The sequence below is a fragment of the Pleurodeles waltl genome, chromosome 5, assembly GCF_031143425.1.
Source record: "Pleurodeles waltl isolate 20211129_DDA chromosome 5, aPleWal1.hap1.20221129, whole genome shotgun sequence".
NCBI lineage: Eukaryota > Metazoa > Chordata > Amphibia > Caudata > Salamandridae > Pleurodeles > Pleurodeles waltl.
Window position 1 is genome coordinate 123,192,791 of NC_090444.1, and position 16,566 is coordinate 123,209,356.

The following is a 16,566-nucleotide window of genomic DNA, read 5'->3' on the forward strand; positions in this document are numbered from 1 at the left end:
CTTGCTGCCAGACCAATTCCATTTAAGCTAGGCATAGGGACACATTTGTGGCCTGGTGTGGTGTATGCAACATTGACCCTTCACAAGCAAAGCTTTTGGACATAATTTTGCTTATTTTCTCTTATGTCCAGCAATGTCTTGTAGTGGGCACTTTTAAAGGTTATTTGTCAGCCCTTTCGGTCTTTCTCCATTTGCCAGACCAACTGTCCTTGTTTAAATCACCTGTTGGAGTGGGATTTATTAAAGGTTTGACATACAAGTTCTTACTTACATTCTCAAAGGTAAATAACTTGTTTGTCTGAAGAGTACTTCTAAATGCAGATTCCTCACCGCCCTCCCACCTCCCAGCTTTGTGGAAGGGCCTCTTTTTAACATCTAAAAGGTCCAAAGTTAGTATTCATCACACTAGTAACAACTATTGTTCAAGTTACATGTCAAGCTACATGTCTGAGGGTGCAGAAAGGGACAAGAGAAGAAACTGACGTTAGTATGAAGGGATGGTGGTTAAATGTGGCTATTCTATGTCACTTAGGGGGTGGTGTGAAGTCAGGGTGGAGCTGCATGGTGCCACGTAACAGCAGAGAGGAGAATTGCTATGGTAAAAAAGTTATTGTGTTCCAGTCTGGTGCCTAGGGCATAGTCTAAGGCGAGGAATGTGTGGTTACCTACAGTATCCACAAGAAACAACATTACCTGTTCATCCTAGTGATTATATGATTGGTAACTGCTGGACTTGGCCCTTTTACAGGGTCATTCCCCAGACTTTTTGCCTTTTACCTCCTTGTTTTTCTGACCTTTGTTGGCTGACGTTATGACTCTGAGCACTTTTTCAATGCTAATCAGTGCTAAAGTGCATGTGTTCTCCTTGTAAATTAGTATGATTGGCTTATACCTAATTGGCATATTTAATTTACCTATAAGTCCCTTGTAAAGTGGTATCCCTATACCCAGGGCCTGTAAATTAAATGCTACTAGTGGGCCTGCAGCGCTGCTTGCGCCACCCACTGAAGAAGCCTTTCAAACCTATCTCAGGCCTGCTAGCGCAGGGCCTGTGTGCGCAGTTTTCTGCCACAGGGACCTGGCATCTAAATTTACTTGCCAGGCCCAGAACTCTGCTTTTAATACATGTAAGTCACCCCTAAGGTACGCCCTAGCTAGCCCTATGGGCAGGGTGCCATGAATGTAGAAGGCAGGACATGTGCCAGGTTGCGTGGCACGTCCTGGTAGTGACAAACAGCCTAACTTGGTGTCTCACTGCTGTGAGTGCTGCCTTCTGATAGGATTGCATTAGAAATGCGTAATGGGTATTGTCTGATTTATGAGGGGTAGCGTAGGCATGTTTGGTATGGTTGTAATGGTGGTAAGGAATGCTGCTTACTGGTATAGGTGTCGTTTTTATTACTATTACAGGAATGCCACTTCTAGAAAGTAAGAATTTCTCTGTTCTTATGACTGGTGTTTTGCAGCTTGACTCCAATCCACATCTGGGCAGACTGACAGTTGTGCTTTGTGCATACTTTTCAGACAGCCTGTACACAGGGAGGGGGGTGGTGTCACAGAGGTGCATCTACATATTGTATGGTCTTCCTGGGCTGAAAGAAGGGAGAGGCGGGGCACACATGCAGTTGTAAACGCTGTGCTCTGGCCTCGCACAATAGGATCGTTTACCCCCACTGATGTTTGGAGCCTGTCCTGGAGGAGAGAAGGGGCACTCCCAGAACCAGTTGTAACTGGCTGAAACCCCCTCTCCTCCTCACTGTAAAACACACTGTAAACTGAGTATAAGTACAGGGGAATTTTACCCACAATTTAGACATTCTTGGGACTCCAGCAACTTACTGGAAACTGGACACAGGACGGTGCTGAAAGGACTCACCAGGACCCACCTTAGACTGCTGCTGCTGTGCTGAACTGTGACCTGCCTGGTCACTAGGAGGAACTGCTACCCTCTGCATCCCTTGTGCTGGCCTGCAGCTGGGCCCGCTAGCCCTGTGCTTCTTTTCTGGCTTGTCTCCAGGGGCAGGGTGCCGTGGCCCCGACCCCTGCAATTATCCCCATCATGAGGAGTGCTGTTTCAGATATTGAAAGCGCCTAGAGAGCGCTTCTTTGTGCCCTGCCGCCTCCAGCGCACAGTTGCCGTGAAATAGGTTCACCGCCGCGACCCGGGATACGAGATATGCCGTCAAGCGCTTTTAAGAAGCGCTCCCTTTGTTGCCTGACTTCACCGCCGCAGCCCGAGTGATATTGCTGTTTGAGCGCATCACGTTCCACCAAGTGCCCCCAGGGCACCAAGAGTAGGAAGAAAGGAGCGAGCGCGTTCCAACCGTGCCCCCGGGGCGAAGCGCGCTTTCAGACGTGCCCCTGGGGCACCAGCAGGCTCCTTCCTTGGTGCCTGCTAACTGGAGCGACCTGGGAAGGGCAGGAGAGCAGCTGGCGCACCGAGTCGGGTGCGGCTGCTTTGGAGCAGGAGGGAAGCCTCATCGGAGGCCCCTGCTCCACTCTTTATTTTAGGCAGCCGCACTGAGCACGAGGGCGGCTGCCTACAATGACGCAGGGAACGGGGCAGAAAGGGAGTTCCTTTCCCCCTGGCCACTGCTGTAGGGGCGCGAACGCCCCAGTAACATTTTGGGCATCTGTTTGTTTGGTGGCCACCCCCCCGCAGGAGGGTCAGTCGTGACCCGTGAGGGGCCCACCGAACGTGGATTCCAGCGTGGGCCCCCGACACTTAACACCGGAGGGGGTGCATACTGTCCTCCTCCCCCAGCATCAATGCGTGGCCCCCGCTTTGCATCTAGGAGCACCAGGGGCCCCTCTAGCGACCTTCGTGGCACAAAAAGTGCCATTTATCATAACAAAACAGGTACTTTTGCTTGGACAAATCTAAAAGTTCCTAATAGGGGCTTTAGGGGTTTATATGCTAACCTGTTTGTTTCTTGATGTACCCTATATGTTTTGCTGATGTTCCTTTTATGGACCTGCTCTGCAGATATGTTTTCATGACTTGCCATAGGTTTTGCAATGTTCCTGATAAGGGCATTTATGCTATTTTTATTACAAGTGCATTTATGTATTTACTGTGATTCCTGACTACTGCTTATGTTGCAGAATCCTGAGTACTTGCGTGTTCTAATGTGACAACTGCTTATTCTTGCAGGGTATTAGTAACTTGTGTGACATTCTGACAACTGCTAAGGTAGCAGGGTATTACTGATATGTAATGTTTGGTCTCATTATGTTTTGTGCAATACAGTTTATTTTTACATAGCTCCGTGTTGTGTTTACTTTGTGGTGTACATATTGCGTCACTTGTGTTGTGTGTGTTGTGCAAACGCTTTACACATTGTCTCCTGGTTAGGCCTGACTGCTCGTGCCAAGCTACCAAGGGGGTGAGCAGGGGTTATCTTGGATGTGTAACTCCCTTGCCCTGAGTAGAGTGGGTGGATTCTGCCTGGCTTAGGTGCATACCCTAGCCAACCAGAAACCCCGTTTCTAACAGTAACTAAAAAAGCCTTTCATCTTTATTCATGTTTGTGAGGCGGAGGGAAAGCCTTTGCTGTGTTTTGTTACTTGCGGTGATGCCAATGTGTTCAAAGCTCATGTCAATTCACTTCTTGTGATGCCACCGGAGGTCAAATGGCACATGCTGTTAGTTCTGCTATCCCTGAGGTTTAGGTAAACTGGTGTTCAAGGTTAAATTAGCCTCCAGGAGTTTTCTTTATTTCTGTGCAACAACATTACTATTTTTGCCTGCTCTCCGGTTGTGCAGGAGTGGGCCAAGTGGGAGCCTTGCTGCGCCACTAAGCAGGCCCTGCGCGCAGTTATCTGGGGTTTCTCTGGGTGTGGATTCACATGTGGTAAAGCTAGGTCTGGTGATTTTGAACCCAGGAGTACTGGGTGTGTTATTTGCAGGCCCGGTATTTCTGGGTCTTGAGTTACCTGAATGACTATACCCCAAGGATACCCTTGTGGCCAATTCATAGTGGGTCCCCTAGTGGCTTCTACAGTGAAGCTGTATGCAGTGAGTAACACAGATGAGATTGCCCAGTAGTTGTATTTCATTTAAATCCCCTTTTTGTGACAACACAGCCATAAAAGACACAGGCTATGCAAAGACTGATGTCCTGAACTTCCTCTGTTTCACCACCATGGAACAACTCCACATTCAACATTTTCACTGGTTAGGCTGAAATGGCACAAGTTGAAGCCCTTTTACTGAAACCCCCCATGAGGGGTCCCCACAACCTCCCAACCACCTACCCACATCAATGTGGTTTGGGAACAAAACCCCTCAGTGGAGATCCTCTTCTGCATGAATCGCAACCACAGGCTTTATTGGTGTCTGGCTGAAGCGTTAAGGGGCCAAGTAACTTGGCAATCCTTCGCATCACCGGTTAGGCTGAAACGGCACAAGATGAGGCCCTTTTACTGAAACCCCCCATCAGGGGTCCCCACAACCTCCCAACAACCTACCCACATCAATGTGGTTTAGGAACAAAATCCCTCAGTGGAGATCCTCTTCTGCATGAATCACAGCCACAGGCTTTATTGATGTCTGGCTGAAGCGCTAAGGGGCCAAGTAACTTGGGAATCCTTCGCATTACGAATACCCAGTAATATAACTTAAAACAAACGTTTAATCAATGATCCTACTTATAATGCATTTGACTCTTGCTTGCACAGGAGAAGGTGGAGGACCACTTCAGCCTCTAGGATGCTCCGGCACATACCTGTGGGTGCGTGGTTAGCAGTGAAGATCCAGAGACATAGGACACTTTTTCATGATGCGACTGTATGATCCAGTTGGAGCTTCCAAGCGCGTAGCCGGAGCTGAGCGGTGTAATTTGCACAGCGCCAAACAGTTCCTGTCAAAACAACAGCAGGCAAGCAAGTCAGACTGTGCAATGAGCGGGCGGAAGAGGAAAACAGGACAATGCTGTTATTTCCTCAGCAAATGCCAAATTTCTTTAAATAGTTGCATATCGTTACATCTAATATTTAATTATGTCTGCTGAAAACCTCAGCCTGCTTAACACATCGTCTGGTGTGAAGTCTATTCGGAGCTCACAACAATCCCAGGTGTCTGGATCTTGCAGCCACATTAAGAACTTGTTTATTTCTAAGCATATTATTCCGCATAGTGTCCCTTCCATTTATAGACTGCATAGTAACTAGTTCGAAAGCTGCAATGTTTATTCTGCAATCAACTAATTCAGCTGAAAGTGGCTGATAAAAGTAACATTGAGTGTGCAATTCTTTCCCTATGCACTTTCAAACACATCCGGTAATTATGCTGCAATGCTGCATACATATATATTTAAATTGAATATATATATATATATATATATATATATATATATATATATAGCAGTGACCTTGTGGCTGCCATCTAAACTTGCCGCGAAGCAGAGAGATGTGGAAGAGAGAGCATCCAAGCTTAATGGCAGCCACAAGGTCACTGCCACTTGATGGGAGACACCAAAAGACGTCCCACAAAGATAACACTATCCACCATGCACAACAAATGGAGTAGTTACATATTCGACCGCCCAGAAAGGGCTGGAAGGTCTCGTTATGGGTATGATGCCAGTGTCCAAATGCTGCAATCACTGCGTAAAAGAATAAGTTCAGGGTTCAAAGTTTTGCTCAGAAGCCTACGTCCTGCGTTACTGAGAGTCTCCATGCCGAATACCAAGACTGTGTAGTGTGGATTCCACTTACTGCCTCTTTAATCCACCACCAGACACTCCCTGCACTTTTAGCTCACTCAGGCTGTTTTTTTTAACTCAGCTTTCTCCCTTTGCCATGGTTTTCTTTCTCCTCTTATTTTCCCCACCGCAAGTGTTTTTTTTTCTCTTTTAATCTCTTTATCTGGGTCAACGTCTGATGAGGAAGATGTAGTGTCTATCCCAAAAAAATGAGTGCTGGTGAGCCCTACCGGCAACCACCGGCTCAAATTAAGCACTGGTTACAATACCATCCCTTTCGGCTAAATTCGTATGTCAGGGTGTGGCCGGCAAGATGGTCGACAACACGCTTTAAAGACCGGCTGATGGACCTCGTTCAGCATCCAAAGAGTAACGGGGCGCACTGAGTGTGAGGAATATTTCCTGCAGTCTATGGTGATTTGGGGGCAGACTCGGCGGGCCCCCAGGCCTGCCGCTTCCCCGCCCCAGCAAACAGAGAAGCAGAAGAGTTGGTGAGTGGCCGACTGTCCCCTGCGGCTTCCACAGAGGTCTGGGGTGCGGGGCCCCCACCATGGAGCCCGTCAGGTGTGGGGTGGCTGGAGGTGCCGCTGAGAACCCATAAAGAGACTGACGGTGAACAGATGGAGGGCCCATGGGGGCCGCACCAGAGGACGGCAGCCTAGCAGGGCTGCAGTGACTGCCCGGCGACTAGGGGGAGAAACGGGGTGCCGAGATTCCCCCTCCTACTGTTCTTTGGGTACCTGACTAACTAGTAGTGTAACCTGCTGAGCCCCCCTCCTGTGCATTGGCTTTCCTATTCGCTTGGGGACTCTCTGCCACACAGTGTGGACTTGTCTTGTTCGGGTGACAGCGAGCACAGAGGAGCACAGCTGCCCGGGCCCCCGCGAGCCTTTGTTGTACACAGTCCGTGTGACGTGGGTGCTTCCGGAGGCTGCCCTGGGCTGGCCGGTCCGTGAATGATCATAGGGAAAGACAGGCTGCTCCGGAGCCCCCATCATACAAAAATGGGCCAGTCCATTGCTTCGGGCCAGGACGTGGGGGCCCTTCACCTGAGACAAATGGGGGTGATGCTGGGGCTGTCTTATCAGCTACCTCTGGGGCCCAAACGATGGCAGCCATTAAGCAGTCCAGCACACACAGTCACCACTGCCCTGGATGCCAATCTCCTGAGAGCAGACCTTCGTAAGGTGTCAGAGAAGTCACTGGAAACGGAGGAGCCTGTGAAGCTGCTACAAGGGGAGATGCACACCTTGAGGGCTACAGTAACTGAGCTGTCGGAGACCTCCAGATGCTTGGAGGCCCGTGCACAAGATGCTTGGAGGCCCGTGCAGAAGATGCAGAGGGGCGTTTAAGGCAGGGGAACCACAGGTTCATGGGGTTCCCTGCACGGAATGAAGAGGCTGAACCGGAACAGTTTTTGGAGAAGTGACTCAGGGTCATGGCGGTCCTGGAATGCCTGTCACTGGTATCTGTCATTGAGAGGACCCATAGGGTGCTGAGACGCCCAGCAACCACCGGATATACCCCCTAGGGCAATGAGAGCAAAAGTCTTCAGCTACTTCAACAGGGACGTTATTTTGCAAATGGGCTGCAGGATGGGCGACCCCAAGTAAGAAAACTGTGTCAACTGTATTTTTCTGGCCTACACCCATGGCAGTCCTTCACAGCTGTTAAACAACAATTAAGGTCTAAGGGTTTCGTCACATGGTGCTATTCATGGCGCGACTGAAGATCCAACACGGGGGGCGAGCGCACTTCTTAACTTCCCCATACGAGGGGTGACACTGCCTGAAGGCAACCCTGGGGCCCAAAACTCCAACTTGGAGGTGGGGAGGTGTCTGCCCAGGTACCTGGGGCAGCAGACTAGGGGTAATCGAGAAGCCGTGCAGACAGTGGAGCAAGTCACTCTGCAGCAGGATGGCACCCTTGACACTGAAAGTCGTAACGCTGAGAGGGAGGGCGTCAGAGACCTAGTGATGGCTGTAACAATGGGGCAACAGAGGACTTGGTCACCCCGTTGGGGAGTGGCCTGCAGAGTGTGTCCATAGAGGATGCAGGTTGACCAACAGATGACACAAATGCTCAGAAGACACGGGCCCACAGTTGGGTTCCTGGTTGGATGGTCAATGATTTATGGTGGGGCCCTTTCTGGGGGGTATGGGGAGATGAGTTACATAGGTACGCCCATACTGGGGTGGAAGACTTTAATTGTGTCCTGGATGGCCAAAAGGACAGATATCCTTCAATGCTTGGGATGAAGACACTGATGACTGCCGAGTTACGGGACGCTATGACACACCTTGGCTGTGTAGACATCTGGGGAGCCAAGCACCAAACCCTGAGGGAGCACTCTCGTCATATGATAGTCCATTACACATAAAGCAAATTGGATAGGTTCCTGATGATGAGAGAGGTTGCACGGGAGGTGGAGGAGCCATACTACCTGGTGCGCTATCTCTTGGACTATGCCCCTTTATTGTTAGAGTGGTGTGGAGAGGTGCAGAGACCTAGGGTGCTGCTCTGGAGACTCTGACCTGAAGTGTTCTGGGATGGTGTGTTCTGGGAGGGGCTGGGTGTGGCAACTTAGGCGTACATTTAGGCAAACTGGCAATTTAAAGGCACTACGGGTTTGGAGCAGGAGGCACTCAAAGTTATGATCCACAGGGAGTGTCTCTCTCAAGTCTGCGGCACCCGTCGCCAATCACAGGCGGATTTAGGGGAGGATGAGAAACTATTGGAGGTGCTACAACGTGAAGCCAAGGAGCGAGGGGGTGATGACGACTGGACGATGGCTGCTAGGTGAGCACTGCAAGGTACCTAGGACTGCCTAGACAGCTTCATGAGGCCGGAGTATCAACAGCGCTTGCATCGTGAATGCAACTGACTAGGACAACGGCTGGCCTGGCTGCTGAAAAGGGATGCCCTCTCATCCAAATATTGAGCCTTACATCCCTGGAGAGTGGGACGGTGTGTAGGCAAACAACTATTAACGCCTTGCTTCATGAGCACCTGGCGACTTTCTATGGGGACCCTACACCTGTAACTGTGTCAGGCGTTGAAGGGTTTCTCAGCCAGGTGGAGGTGTCCAGAGAAACAGGAGAACAGTGTAAGCTGCTGGAAGCTGAAACACAGGGGGAGGAACTGGAAAAGTCCCCGGGGAACATGCCCAGATGCAGAGCTCCAGGACCTGATGGTCTACCAGTGGAGTGGTACCAGCAATACAAGGCACAACTAATCCCCAGGCTGCTGGCGACGCTTCATGAGGCGTACCGCATGGGCACTCTCTCCAAGTCTATGTGGGAGGCATTGATCGTGACGCTCCCAAAACCAGACAGGGACCCCGATGACCCGTGGTCATATCGGCCATTGTCAATGATAAATGTTGACACTGAGATGCTCTTGAAGGCCCTTGCTACTAGGCTGTGAGATGCAATAAAGCACTTGGTCCACAAAGACCAATGTGGCTTTATCCCAGCCGGAGGCATGCATATGAATCTGCGGCGCCTTTCCAATGTTCTGCACTCCGTCAGTGGGGAACGGATGAAGGGGGCTCTTGTGCCCCTCGATATCTAAAAAAGCATTTGACTCCTTGAGCTGGGTGTACTTGTGTGAGGTCCTGAGCAGGATGGGCTTTGGTTCACAGTTAATGAGTAGGGTGCGACTACTATATACAGCTCCGCTGGCTACAGTACGCACCAGAAGCATTGTCTCTAACCCCATAAGGATAGCCAGGGATACCAGACAGGGATGCCCACTAGCCCAACTTCTATTTCCCTGGCTGTGGAGATGCTAACAATATATCTTAGGACACGCATGGCTGACTGGGGAATAAGAACTGGTCATAGCGCATGTGGTATATATGTATGTGGACCACACTCTTGTACATTTACGACAGCCTGGGACAGCGGTCCCCATCCTTCTGCGGGTGGTGGAAACATTTGGAGCTGTCTGGCCTCCAGGTAAATAAATAATAAAACGTGGTGTTCTCGCTGATGGAGTTAGCAGGTGTGGCCAGGAGGATCTCCTGGAGCTAGGCACACCATGGGAGGTCCATGCGTTCAGATACCTGGGACTCCAGGCGGCTCATACAGCAGAGCAGCAATACAACTATAATATAGGAAGGCTAATACAGGGACTAGAATCCTCAGTAGACTTCTGGAACACCCTGCCACTTTCTGTTATGGGGAGAGTGGCCCTGAGCAAATCGGTTCACCTCCCGTGGTGCTCATATGTGCAAAAAAATACTTTTTGTGCCATCCCCGTGCCACCTTTGCAACCCTTAATAGCCTGCTCGTATCGCTAGTGTGCACAGGGAAGAGGGGTAGAGTGAAATTAGACCTCCTGAAGTTGTACCTTGGAAAGGGGGGTTTGACGATCCCTGATTTGTTCCTCTATTACCTGGCAGGCCACCTACAGTATTAGGCGCTATGGTGCGAGGAAGGACCAAACTGGGAGAAACACCTATTGGATGGGATAGTTGAAGGGCTGAGGCTCTCCCTGCAACTTATGAGGGGCGCCCATGGGGCACATGGGATTTGGTGCAACTGTGGAAAGTGCAGTACCTCAGTTGCTGGTGTTGAAAAATTGTGTACGTGTAGGGGAGGCTGCATGAGGTATTACTCACTGGTGTGCGAAATTGGTTAAGAGTAGCACCCTGTTGCATGAGATAGGGGAGTACCCAGTGGTATGCAAAAGTGGGGAAGAGTGGTACCCTGTTGTGGCATGAGGTAATGTGGGGTACCCTATGCAATGTGGCCAAAAACCACGAGTTCTGTATTATTGTGCTCTACGACCAGTCATCATTGTGTACAAGAGGGAAGTTTCAACAGGAGGGTGGTACTGGAGACAAAGTACTTCACTGTAAGTTATAGAGTGGCTTTATATTTATTGTGTTTTTCTTTCATCCACATGTGCTCTGGGACCAGTCCTCATTTTGTACATATAGGATGAATTGAGAGGTGCATGATACTGGAGGCAGAGTACACTGGATAGAGTCTTGTTTGTGCCTGTGTGTAGTTGAGTCTAGCCAGTTTTTGAGTGTTGTGTTTCAGAAGTTTCATCCTGAATATGCTGGAACCATCCTGTCTAATGCTTGTGCCGCGCCCAGAGGGCGTGGTGCTGGCTGGACTTAGATGCTTTCTTCCGTCTGGCATGTAATCATCTTGGGTTGGCCAGCTAGTACAACTGGGGTGCTGGGCGTTTGGAGTGCTGGGGCTGCGTGCGTGTGTGTGTGTCTGTGTGTGGTTTGTGTGTGTGTCTGTGTGTGGTTTGTGTGTGTGTGTGTGTGTGTGTGTGTGTCTGTGGTGTGTGTGTGTGTGTTATGACTTTATGAACATTTGTATGTTTCTTGTACTAGATGGAGAAAGGGTCATTGCTGCATTGTTTTGAAGTGTGTCCTGTGTGTAAGGGCAGAGGATAAGGTAGTCATGTCTGCTTTGTTCTATGTGTAAGGAAAGGGATAGCGTATACATGGGCATGTTGTAGAATGTTGAGCATGAAAGCTGCGAGAACGTGCTGATGCATGATGTGCTTGTATGCTGGGTGAAGCCCACGAGTTGATCAGAACTGGGGGATGAATGGACCACTAACAAGACCTGTCAGGTTGTGGCTGTAACTTAAAGACTTAACATGAAATAAAGAGCTTACCACCTACCTGAAGGGCCCCTGACTCTTCTGTGACGACCCTGCCCTCCAACTACAACAATCAATCTTACATGGGTTTGCAAAGTTCCATAGATGGCGATTGTTCAGAAAATATCGAGCTTTGTATTTGCCACACTGAAGACAGATGAGGCTTTATATCTATGGCTTGCAGGACACAGGGACAGAGCTTGTAAAGGAAGTACCCTCTCTTATCTTTGCAGTTTTAAAACATCTCACAGGTAAGAGGACACCTGTTTAAACTGAAGAATTCCAAGGAGACCTTTACCAATGATATCTGCCCCCCAAGAAGCAAGCCTAAAAAACATACATAATATATAAAACACTAGCACGATGCATTGCACCAGTCCTAAGATGAATGCATTGCCTTCCAGCAGAGAATTACATCTGAAGCACTGATGTTCACTCACAAAGCAGCACGTGCACTGTCCCTGTATACCTGCAGGAGAAACTGCACTGGCAGAGAAAGCGTTAAAAACAGGAAGTTGAAAAGTCTCCAGCGGGTGGAAGGAGTTCTATCCTATAAAACCACTACTCTATGAAATGACCTATCTGAAGAACTTAGACTTTGTCCTAACTTCACAGGAGACACTTTTAGTGAATGGTCACTGACAAGCGCTTAGGGTACATCGGCGCTACATAAGCATGATGATGTGGGATACAACATGTCCACCAGCAATTAGTCTCCACAATTTGAGCCTTTCCCGAGTAGGACTCGAGCCTGGCAAAACATTTTGAAGCTAATGACCAAACCAAAATAAAATCACCATTTCCATATTAAAATGCCTATGGTAACAATAGGCCTTTCAGGCCGCAGCAGGAAAAACTATTTGCTTAGTTGTCTGAAAATAGTGGGAAACAAACAGTCATAGGAAAAAAAATAGGTAAATAAAAAATAAAAATGTCTAATTTTGTCTGCATAGCCCATTTCAACTGAGCTCATCTCCAAGCCTATATTTAAAAAAAAAAGTTACTTTTTAATTTGTTTCTGCATTTTACAAATAAACCACTTAGGATTTTCCCTGAGCCACACACAGATCCTAGCACAGTACAGCGGGCCATATACCAGACGCGTGGTGGCATGCAGTGCTCAGTAAGTTTTATATTTTTTAATGCATAACCCTAGTGTCCAGTTTGTGCTCAGCAGACGTTCTCTCCATGTTTTCAAAAACAGTGCTAAATATGTCAGGTGTAGAAAAGCTCTGTTTTTCAGTGTGTTTTAAAGTTAGTCATGTTGCATATGTACTTACAATTTTCTGAGAATACCCCACCAGCTGGATCTTGCTGAGAGCCGAATTCACCTCCTGCATGGTGTAGCACTTCCTCCACGTGGACACCTCTACCGCATCTTTTAAAGGGGCGGGGAGCAACCTGTGGGAAGATCAGAGGGAAAATACACAACCAAAGGCTGATCCCACTGTTCTCCACAGAACAACTGCCAACAGGTTATTTAACAGCACAACTCCACCCACCATTTCACACTTCTCTGATACATTCAACATGAAAGAGCCACCTTCATGAGAAAGAAGCTGTCTATAAGCAAATAAAGCTTGTGATATACTTCTTGGTAGATTTTAAAATGTTTGCCACGCCACACCAGGAAACAAACCATCTTCCCTTTAAAAGAACGACTGAAGAACTCCATCTAGAGTTGAAGATAGAGCCTTCTAAGAAATTATTCCAAGTTATCAGAAAAGTTGTTTAGTTACACACATGAACAGATAAGGCATTGCCTATTTCTTAGGGTGACACATTAAACTATGCAGCACAAAAAATTGAAATTCTTGATGCTCTCAATTTAGGTTGAGAGCAGTCACAATGAAACACTACTGATTTCAAGCATGTTTTCTGGCTGAGTTTAAGACGTGGATTAGCATAAAATTCTGTCTGTCAAAACATAAGGTCAATTAGGCGAACGCAAATCCACGAGAAATACTGTGGTCAGTGCATCTAAAGAGAGATGTTCGAGATCTGTCTGTTGGACGTTGGGTGAGGATTAAGAAACCTGGTAATGTGGCAAAAGGCAATTAACGTTGCTTGCCGAATAGCGCACGTTACAGTGATGGCAAGGTTTGGAATAAGGTTGATTGCTTTAGTACCTCCCAGTATGGAAGGATTGGTACATAAGCATTTCAATCAAGATGTTGTGCAGGCAAGTGAGCACAAGGTTCATGCCATACGCAGGCAATCAGAAAGGCACATGACCATGTGTTACAAGGATTTAATTATGTAAACAGTATTATGTTTTAGTGAAGCTTAAGCAGGGGTGGCTCCTTCGCATTGGTGAAGGAGCGTCGCCCCACTGGTTGTGCCAGAAGCAGAAAAATAAAACCATACTTTACTATGGTTTTATTTTTCTGCTTCTGACACAGCCAGCAGTGCAGGGAGGGGCGGGGCTGGACCACGATAGGCAGGGGTCTGGGGGGAGGAGAGAGTGCACCTAAGTGCGCATGTGTGTGTTTGGCTGGCCGTCTGATGCCGGCCAAACACACACATGCGCACTTAGGTTTCTCCAGCCCGGCTGTGAGAAACTGCACAGACCCCAGGCTTGTGTCTGAGCAGCAGTCACTGCCGCTCAGACCAATCCTGGCTCTCCTTTCATGCAAGGTTTTGCATGAAAGCAGCGCCAGGATTGCGGGGGGCCGGTGCTGGTGTCCCAGCAGTGAATGCTGGGACACTGGAAGTACAGGAGCGCGAGGTGGCAGGAGGCAGTAGGAACGGAGGGAAGGTAAGCGCTTTCTTTTTATTCTTTATCATATATCAGTGTGTTTAAGAGGAGTCCCTTAAATTGATAACCGGGAGTACTGCTGGGAACTGCCCAACTACCAATAAATGTAATCAATTGTTAATTTCCACCATAGATAACAAAGAGACTTGGAAATTAACTTGAGCATCTAGGTGTTGTTGAAATCTCTTTCGATAAATGATTTGAAAACAGGGCTGGATTGTATTCAACATTAAAATGGAGTAGTTTATAAGAAAGGTGAGTGGGAGATAAAAATATACATCCAGTACAAAATGAAAGTCAGAAAAAAGTGACATAATTCATTGTTAATGTGCTGCACAATTATTTGTAACAGAATGTGCTTGAGTACCAGTAAAAGCAACTGCCCAGCAAAGGGCATTATGGCATTTCCACTAAGAAAAAATGTAAGAAAAATCTGCCTTTTAAAGGCAGACAAAACTATTTAAAAAATTAGGGGATTGTAGAGAAAGTGCACAAAATAGAGTCTGGGGAGGGTGCCTGGCTTGGAACCATCGAAAATGGCAGTCTTCTAGCTGGAGCCTGGAACCGTCGGATATCCTGTGTCCATGGCTGTCATCCACATGAGTTAGTCATGAAATGTGAGAGCTAAAGTCTATGATTTTAGATCACTGTTTGTTGATCGACACAGCCCTACCAGGACTAACTGGCTGTAAAAAATAGGATGGCTGAGACTGAGGAGATGATGCTGGAGAAGCAGACACATGGGGAAGGGCCATTCGCCCTGCACAGGAAAGGCTACTATAGCTCAACTGGAATGAAGGCACCAAGCAGGGAGAGCCTCGATGTGCACTGATGCAAGTGCTTGGAGCACAGAGCTGACGCACTGAGTTATGGGGTGATTCCCTTCCATGCTCATTAGAGGTAGGGATGTGGAATGCACCTAGGGCAAGAAAACCAAGCTACACATGGTTCAGTGGCCTGGGATAGAAGAACTGCCTTGTGACCCTGAGACACATGCAGAAGACCACTGATCTCACTGAAATAGCACATAGACGCGGAGCGGAGGCAGGCCAGTGCTTAGGGGCCCCGAGATAGAGAGACGAAGAAAGGAGGAGGAAACATTTACATAAGACAGTCCATTACAAAACACCTTGATCATGGTGATGTGAAATTGACGGGGGCACAGATTGGTGAATTGTGGAAATCCAACCCGATAGGCTGCAGTTGATACCCCAAGGGTAGCGATAACTAGCAGGCGGTGGTTATTACTTACCCACACAGTTGAGAAGTGTCTTTCTCTCATACGTCTCTTGTATGGCCTACTCTTCTGGAACTTGAGTGGGTCACAAACTAGAGCGTTGGATGTGTGTCCTGGTGCAGGCTCTTTCCCTCCACCTGGAAGAAACCCCAGGCAGAGTACAGTGTGCTCCTGGACAAGCCAAGAAGGAATGAATGGCAATTTATAATTCAAAATAATAAGCAAGCACAGCTCCAAATCAGCCACTAACGATGACTCTAACATCCCATAAACATAATCATGTTAAGAACAGTCAACTTCATATTGGGTACTTGACAAGACAGGAATCACAGGAGAATTTAAAAACAGCAACTGAATTCAATTTCAGAGAGAATACTGGCATGGTTTTGAATACGACCAGAGTGTGGGAGGCATTTGAATCCATGTTTACAGGGCCTGATCACCTGATGTCAGATACAGCAGGTACAGAAAGAGAAAGGAGATATTGCAATTAGAACACACTGTGTTGTATTGCAGCATTTATATAGCTTTTACTGCCCCTATATGGGGTGCTGAAGCACTTGCTTACATGAGGACCATGCTACTACATGCAGGGTGTGTGGCTGGAAGGATGTTGTTTTTGTTTTGTTTCTATGTGGGAAGATGTTTCCATGTCGTGCATGAGGACCACCAAGGCGCGGTTATCGTGCTATGGGACGCGGCGTGCAGCAGCGTGTTGGATGATGAAGTGGAAGAGACAGACCTGCACAGCTCTGTGGTTTTCAGTATGCTTTTAGCTTTGAGCAGCTCTGCAGGTCACTTTGGGGGTTATTACAACTTTGGAGGAGGTGTTAATCTGTCCCAAAAGTGACGGTAAAGTGACGGATATACCACCAGCCGTATTACGAGTTCCATAGGATATAATGGACTCGTAATACGGCTGGTGGTATATCCGTCACTTTACCGTCATTTTTGGGACGGATTAACACCTCCTCCAAAGTTGTAATAACCCCCTTTATGGTATTTCATATGATATAATCTCCTTAGTTGGTTACTGCACATGTAAACATGACACTTTGACAGGTAATATAAGGAGACTAGTAGCTAAACAGTGAGAATAATACACTCTTGTTAAGAATGAAGCTATGTCTCAATATGTAAGCACTCAAAATGTCTCTACAGCAATAAACGCCTGGTTTAGCAAACTAAAAGACAGTACTAAGCAAATACGTGCTATAACAACCAAACCGAATGAG

General features: G+C 47.8%; 1 protein-coding gene across 1 annotated transcript in view; it reads right to left on the reverse strand.

Moving 5' to 3' along the window:
• The window catches only part of INTS9 (integrator complex subunit 9), a 249,465-nt gene that overhangs the window by 94,887 nt on the left and 138,012 nt on the right, over positions 1 to 16,566 (reverse strand). The window contains exons 7-8 of the mRNA XM_069233783.1: positions 12,617 to 12,737; positions 4,728 to 4,862 (exon numbers count right to left, since the gene is read on the reverse strand). Of these exons, the coding sequence (XP_069089884.1) occupies positions 4,728 to 4,862; positions 12,617 to 12,737 (256 nt within the window). The remainder of the gene's footprint in view (positions 1 to 4,727; positions 4,863 to 12,616; positions 12,738 to 16,566) is intronic.